We start from the raw sequence: 7,968 nt of genomic DNA, 5'->3' as shown, positions 1-7,968 counted from the left end.
TCAAGAGTGGAGATCCTGAAGGTGGGCACCAATGGGGAGGACGCTATAATAGTCACAGGCAGTAAGTGAGGAGGCCCGTGTCTGTGTGGTTGTGGGGCCCGCCCTTGATCTCCCAGTCACCCCCAACATGTAGGGGTGCATCCTACTCACACTCTGGGAGAGATCCATGGTGTTCCCTGCATTGCTGTAGTGCTCCACCTTCAGAGCCACCACCTTCCCAGTCTTCATGAAGCCAACCTGACAAAAAGGAGGGTGATTTCTCAATAGTCCCCTTCCTCTGCCTATCCCTAGTCATCCCCTCCCACTGATGCTTCTGAGCAGAAGGAAAGAGAACAAGACATCACACCATAAAAACAAGGTCACCAGAGCTTACCATGTTGAGCAGAGAGGAAGCTAACATCTCTCCAGTGATGTTCCATGGGTCCTGGACCCGGGACACACCCCCTCCCCATGCTCCCCCTTCCTTCTACCTACACTGCCTCTGGTTCTATGAGAGGGACTGAGGGGGCAGAGAGGGGAAAGCTGGGAAGAGAAACAGAGAGACACCAGACAGGCACCCCACACCTTTTGACCAGCAAGCCAGAACAAACAGGAATGTGCTTTCATATCCCTGACCTTACATAGCCATGAGAAAAATTTTACAGTCCGTTTCATAAGTGAGGACCTGGGACCTTCTTCGGGACCACAGGATTTTGGGAATAAGGGAAATATCATGCCTTTAGGGAAGTTCAACCATGAAACAAAATGACAAGAGGCCAAAGGGGAATGTTCGAGAGAAAGGGCTCCCTGACTGGAATTGGTCAGGTTATACTGGTGTTTAGAGGGACGGGATGCATGGTCATCCACAGACGCTCAGAAAAGTGACCGCCACATATGAAGCAGGTCCCCTCCCTAACAACCTGGCAGTTTTATTTCTCACTGTAAATTACTAAGTAGTCATCTGGTTTTTATATCAGGCTGTGAACATATTGACATTAAGTCATTCTGCAGGATGGATTTACCCTAGGGCTGCTGAAAAATCATACTTCTGAGCCTGAGTGGAGAAAGACTTGATATGGGACAGAAAAAATTCATGAAAGGCGTGAACACCACATTGGAACCTCACTCGGGAAGTGGCTGCCAGCTTCCCCTCTATATGTTGCTTTTGGTCGATTGAAACTTTTCTCGTTGCTATTTCTCCTTTGAACTTTTACAGGTAGTCGTGGAAAATGTTAAGAGTACATCCCAGGATCCTTGGATCTTCATCTCTAGGTTTCCCAGTGAGATGGCACTTCCCCTCCTGCCCCCAGCATAGCTCCCGACATATAGAACCTTGTATCTGGCCAAGAAGGGGTGTCTGCCACCAGTTATCAGCATGTCCTCATCACGATCCAGCATGCAGCGCACAGGGCGGCCAGTCCTAAAGGGAAGCATCAGAGGGTTAGAACACTGGGAGCCTCTACAACAGCCCCATCCTTGGGTTTCAGGGATGAAAACAGCCTAGAGACTTCTTTTTCCACCTGGCACCCAAGCAGACCCGGGGCAGGGCTGCTTTGCTCTCTAGTTACTGTGCTGGACACATGGGGAATATGAGGATATGATGAGTGCCCTTGCCTTTAAAGCCCTCACAGCCAGCCAGGGGAGACAAAACATGGACCCATGCATCAAACACAAAGAAACAGGTGGTGTCACCCTCCCCCAGATGCCCAAGAGTCCTAAAAACAGAAGGCTATGAAAATTCAGAGTAAGGGGAATCTACTTCTAAAAGAGAAAAATCCAGAAAGCCTTCCTGGCAGAGTCCACCTTAGTCTCCTTCCCTGAACTGGCTAGGAAGACTCACTTGTATGCAGCCAGGGCCACTGCCGTGGACACCACAGTGCTCCGCGTCTCTTTCCCTCCAAAGCCCCCTCCCATTCTCTTCACCCGGACCAAAATCCGGTTTGCTGGAACCCCCAACATGTTTGCAACAAAGCTCTGTGGACAAAAGAAAAATTTCTTTCACTGAACACATCATCTGGACTTACTTCAGCCTCACCTAGAGCCTGCCCACCATCCACAAGGCTAATTACTGCTGTGAATTCTGAAATTCCTTGATTCCAGAATCCCCTTCACCTCCCCAGACAGCCCTTGAGCTCCAGGTGCTGGAGTCAAACACTCATTAGTCACTGCAGACTGAATTCAGACACTTGTTTCTAACCAATGAGGTGAGCAGCTGGCCACAGCAGACTTTCAGAGCCAAAGTTCATTCCATTTAGCCAGGAATGGGTGAGTTGTGGGCGCTGGACCAGCTGCCATAACTGCCGGCCACCACTGTCACCTTACCAGCAATAGAGAAATGAAGAATATTTGAGCTGCCACAGATAATTTAGCATTCTGTGTGGCTCTCACTAAATGCATTGCCCACGCTTTACAGATGAGGAGACTGAGATCGGCTATGATTTGACCAAGGGCATATCTCACTGGAATAATAAAAGCCAACACTTATTAGGCACTACTATGGTAGTAAACATCTAATCATAATAACACCCTACCGAGCCAATTTTATGGATGAGGACACCAAGAAAGGTTCCATAACAACTCAGTGACACCGGCTTGTTGGTTGACAGGGTCTGGCTCAGGACCCCTAACCTCAAATCCCCTACTGGACCAGCCGGGATCTCCCTCTTCCCACGTCCCATATCGCCAACTCCTAGTCTTCCAGATGCTCCCCAGTGCCCTCTCCAGGCCCTGGAGCTGACTCCCCAGAACACCTACCTGGGTCTTCATGGTGTTCTGTGTAGACGCAAAGAGCTCCATCTCCCCTGCCTCGCCTTTGGGGACAGCGATGGTGCAATGAGTCTCCAGATAGAAGTGCTCCTGGCCACCAATGTACAACTCGCCTGAGGAGGCAATGCGACCCCCATGGTGATCTGGAGTTTCCTTAAGGAGAGCACACTTGCCCAGGGCCCCGGGCAGGAACCAGCTGCTCACAGGCAGGTATGCTCCAGGTTCCCAGCATGGGTGAAAAGGCTCTCAGAGTCTTAGCCACCCAGGGGAGCCAAAGCCCCACCCCAACAAAGAAACCAGAATGATGCCAAAATGCATCAGGCACAATGCTTTCTTTAACTTTCCAGCCAGTGGAAATTAAAGACTATCAATATTGGGGGAAAGGTAAAAAAAGGAATTAATAAATGTAACTGAAAAGCTAAAAATGAGAGGATCTTCTGGAATGGAAGGTATCAGGCCAGTTGGAGAGTTGGCTCACCAGTGATTTAACAATACAAGATGGACAGTGTAGGAAACAATTCCCAAAGGGGTGTGGCAAGCAGACAGGTACCCTGCAGGCCCACACAGAGGGTCAGGACCTGCAGCCACTAATTCCCTCAGTGGCCTTCCAAATTCAACACACTCCCAGCTCCCCAGAACCATGTAGGCATATGTAGCCTAGAGACAGGAGGTGGAGATTAAGATGGCAGAGGGTCTAGGGGTGCCTGGGTGGCTCAGTTGGTTAAGCGACTGACTTGAGCTCAGATCATGATATCCTGGTCAATGAGGTCTGTGCTATTAGCGCAGGCCTGGAACCTGCTTCTGATTCTATGTCTCCCTCTATCTCTGCCTCTCTCCTCCACTTGTGTTCTCTCTCTCTTTCTTTCTCTCTCTCTCCCTTCCTATCTCTCTCTCTCTCAAAAATAAATAAAAAATTAAAAAAACTTTTTTTAAATGATGGAGCATCTTTTCCTGTCACCTGTCTACTATTTTGCTACAAACACTGGGTGGACTCTTCTTTTAAAAATCAACACTCCTGCTCCAGGACTCAAGTTCCAGCTCTTGAATTTAATTCATAAACCAGGGCTAGCCCATTCCCCAAAACCGCATGGTGCAGCTGTACCTGAAACAATGTTGTCTGCTTCCGAAAACCCCTTCTTGAGGCTTCCTTTCTCTATCTTCACCTCAGATCCATAAAAGGAGTCATTTTTAATAGCATCCTGAAGACCAGAAAGATGCTTCAGTGACTGGACTTTCAGGAGAAGGAAGGTCATTTCCCACCAGGGGGAAGAGAAGCTGTTGGAACCACCCTCCCTTTTCTCACACAGGCATCTCTACAGGCATCTTACATGGACTTAAAGTAAGCTTGCATGCAGTCCAGGGGTCACGTGCCCCCATTTTCTCAGAGATAGTTGAACCCCTTAGGTCTTGAGGAAAAGTAGGGACCCTCAAGGAACCAATGGGAGCTGGCATTGGGAAGGAGGGACCTAGTTTGGTCACTAGTGGACTGAGTCTGGGATCATGATGGGGAAGTTTTCAGAAGACCACACAATCCCAGGGCTGGAAAAGATTTAAAAACTTGTCTAATCAAATCACACCAGCTGCTGAAAATCCCCCCTAAAGTATCCTAGTAAAGGTGCCTCAAGGGACAGGGGGCTCACCCCTCTCCATGCAGTCCTTTCTCAGTTACCTCAATTGTGATAATGGCTGGAAGATCTTCATAGGTGATTTTCACCGCTTGAGCAGCTCTCTGTGCATGTTCTCGGGTATCGGTGACCACAGCCCCAATGATGTGCCCAACGCAGGTCACCTGGGAACAGAGCCAAACTGTTAAAGAACATAATGCACTCCTCATGAAGCAAATTATTTTGTAATATCCAAAAGGCAAAGGAAGTCCTTGCTCCCACAGTGTCCTTAAGGGACATTTCTGGAATGCCCTGGGGTCTTTCTGTGTCTTTGTCCTACTGTTTGGGATTATGTGCTTCTTCATAAGTGTTTAGAAATAGTGGAACTAGAACGGGACTTGGAAATCACTACGATCATGATGACAAATTCATTTTATCTCAGGGACCAATTTCATGATTTACTACTGGCAGCTTGTTGAGAAGTTGCCCAGGACAGAACATGGTAATTGATTAGTCATATCAGCCAGGAGCAGCAGAACGGGAGGTATGGCAATAGGAAGTCTATCTGTTGACTCAGATCCACTCCAAAACCCTTGTTCTTCAGGTGAAGAGATGCAGACCCAGAAGGCAAAATCATAGTCTCGCCTTGGCTTATTACTAGACCGTGACTAAATCTTAGGCCCTGACTTCTGGTTCCATTTCCTTTCTACCACCACACTCCCTTCTATTTTCTGTTTCCAGATTTACACCAAAAGCTTCTCAAAGGCAGCAGTTATGGTGTATACTTCATCTAGATGCCCAGAAGCAGTAGTTCTCAAATTCTGGTTCTCAGACTTGATAAATAAACCAGCTTTTTGCTAGATTTATAGAATGATGATTGTCATTTTCTTACTACTTAAAGATTCCATTCCTTCAGAGGCATTTTTCTCCCAAATATCCCCCAAAACATGAACCAAAAAAAAGAAATTGTCCAACTCATCACCTTAGAATATGAGGTTACTGACAATAAAAACCCATACTGTCTCTGATAGTTATCTCTTGAAGACCCAGTTAAGTTGTTGACTTAAGTGATTGGTGCTTTGATGGTTTAACACAACTAATAATTCTCACTGACCATAGTGGTTAGTGGTCTTAGAAGCTCTCGAAATTTGTAAAAGCAATTTGTTTTCTGTCAGATGGAGTCTTGTGTCTCATAGGTGTAGTTTTTGATTCTCTCTTTTACTTGTACATTAATAATAAAGTGACTATGCCCTTCAGCAACACCTACTCATCTCCAATTTGCATTTCATCTGAATTAGAACTGTCAAGTGACTTTCTGAGAACTATCCTATAAGTATATGGGGTCGCTGCCATCTTGAAAGTTTGGAAACTTGTGGCGCGCACACGTGTGTGTGTGTGTGTGTGTGTGTAAAAACTCCATATATGGTTGAAATCAATAGATGAACTTTCATGTAAGTGAATTCTCAATATACATAGTGACAGTATTGTGGTTTCTATTCTGGTTCATTTGTTTACCATATTTTTATTTCTTTTAATAAAGGAGCTTATTATCCCCTTAAGAATTTAATTGGTAGTTTAAAAAATAATCACTAGTTTTTCTTTAGTACCACTTTGGATGCCTGGAGTCATCCTTCTAAGTGCAATAAGCAGCCGACAATTAACCAGTAAACACTAAGTGAAAGTTAAAAGTGCCACCAGACCGTTTCCATCCCTGTACTGATTGCCCTGCATGTTGGCCAATCAGATGATGGCCACAGTATGTGCAAATGTATAATCTTTTTAAGATTAGGGACTTGGAGGAATGAGCACAAGTTAAAACTCAAGCACTCCTTCCACTAACTTCATATCTAAAAAAACCCAAGACATACCTTATCCTTTGCAAAGACCATTTCATCATTACAAATTCCAGTTATATTACTCCCAGGAACATCATCAGCAGAGATAAAGCAGACAAACCCTGGCACCTTCTCAGCTTCTGAAGTATCTATGGACCTGCAAGAATGAGCACAGTGAGGGGTCCAGGCAGGAAACTGAAGCAGAAGACTCATCGTCAACTGGATACCACTGTCCTCATGTTGGTTTTTCCTCTACTCTATTTCCTCCCTTCTCCACCCACTAGTTTATCCTCTCCTATCTTATATTCTATATCCTATCCTATCCTGTCCTGTATTCTATAGGCTGTCCTAACCTATCGTATCCTACATTCCATAGGCTATCCTACTATATCCTATTCTGCAAACACTGATTAAATACCCTGTGAAAGCCACCATGCTAAGTGCTTTGGGGAATAGAAAATGAAGACAGACCTGTCCCCCCTCCCCTGGACCTTCTACTATGGAATCAAATCACAGTGAGTAGCATTTACTCAAACCCACATCACAGCTAATACCCACACAGAATCAGTACTTTAGGGCCCTTGCTGCACCACTGATCAAATGGCCCTGAACATCATCACAAAGCCAAATTTCTCTCCCCATCTTCATGAAGCTATATCAAAACAGCAGGGCACCCTGACTATCATCAAACCTGAGAGGGGTAATGCCTAGAGAGTGTTTTACTAATAACAGTCTCAACTGTGTACTGCTCACACTGACCCAGGGCCCCATGCGGAATAGAGCAGAGGCACCTCAGAGAAAGGTATGGAAACCAATTCTGAAGAATCAAACACGTCCAAATGGGCAGTCCTCATCAAGCACCAGAAAGTCATTTTCATTATTCTCCTACATTTAGGGCAGCACAAGCTCAGAGAAATTGAGTAGCTTTTCCAAAGTCACCCACCAGAGAGCAGTGTAGGTGGGATTAAGATTGAGGTTAGGGTATGAAGAGCCAAAGCCAGGTCCACTTTTGCTGCACCTTACTCCTTTCCAAGTGCACGCAGCCAGGAAAGTCCAGATCATTGCCATGACTACAGAGCCCCCCAACCTCCTACATCCACTCACACATCACTCAGATAGAGCAAAGATTTTGGCAATATGGATCATGGTCAATACGCTCAGTATGGGCTCAAGAATAAATGAAGAATAAATAAAGTCAAAGTCAAACTAAAGTCAAGAATAAATAAAGTCAAATGAATTTACCCTATAGAAGACAACCTTAAACTTTTAAACATCTTAAACATTTATTTTTCAGAGAGCTGGAAGTGTTTATTTATCTGTTATGTTTTCTCTGTGTCCAGGTTACCATTCCGGGGCCTGTCTTAAGGTAGGTAGGAGAAGCAGAGGAAAAACCCAATGATGGGAAGACAGAATCCCTAATCTATACAGTGGAGCCCAAGGGAGAAACCCTCCTAGCCGCTCTATTCAGCAGAGTGTGTGTCTAATGCCCACCAGGAGATCACATGCAGTCTCTGTTCTGAACATCCAGAGGCAACACAGCCCAGCTGCTAATGCCACCTGGCTTCAAACTCCAGCTTTGCTGCTTGCCTGCTCTGTGATAGTCTAGGGCAAGTAACTTACCGTGCTCGTGGCTCAGTTTCCTTATCTGGAACATGGAGTTAATAATAGGACCTGCCTATAGGATTGTTGTGAGGTGTAAATGTGACAATATATGTAAAATGCTTTAAAGGCTAAAGCAAATATTAAGTGCCATGAGAGTGTTGGGTATTATTATTATTATTATT

At 45.5% G+C, this 7,968-nt stretch overlaps 1 protein-coding gene across 1 annotated transcript; it reads right to left on the bottom strand.

The window, feature by feature from the left end:
- Positions 1-6,341, bottom strand: LOC144232778 (xanthine dehydrogenase/oxidase-like; the record flags this gene model as incomplete). The annotated part of the gene is made up of 8 exons (XM_077765624.1): positions 1-15; positions 151-237; positions 1,312-1,399; positions 1,820-1,953; positions 2,734-2,858; positions 3,848-3,944; positions 4,415-4,534; positions 6,218-6,341. Coding segments are annotated over 8 exons (790 nt in total), but the record flags the coding sequence as incomplete, so codon positions are not given.
- Between the last annotated feature and the right edge of the window lie 1,627 nt (positions 6,342-7,968).

This window comes from Crocuta crocuta, unplaced genomic scaffold (genome assembly GCF_008692635.1).
Source record: "Crocuta crocuta isolate KB4526 unplaced genomic scaffold, BGI_CrCroc_1.0 scaffold5688, whole genome shotgun sequence".
Taxonomy (NCBI): Eukaryota; Metazoa; Chordata; class Mammalia; order Carnivora; family Hyaenidae; genus Crocuta; species Crocuta crocuta.
The sequence above is the reverse complement of the archived record's forward strand: the minus strand, read 5'-3'. Positions and strand labels throughout refer to the sequence as shown.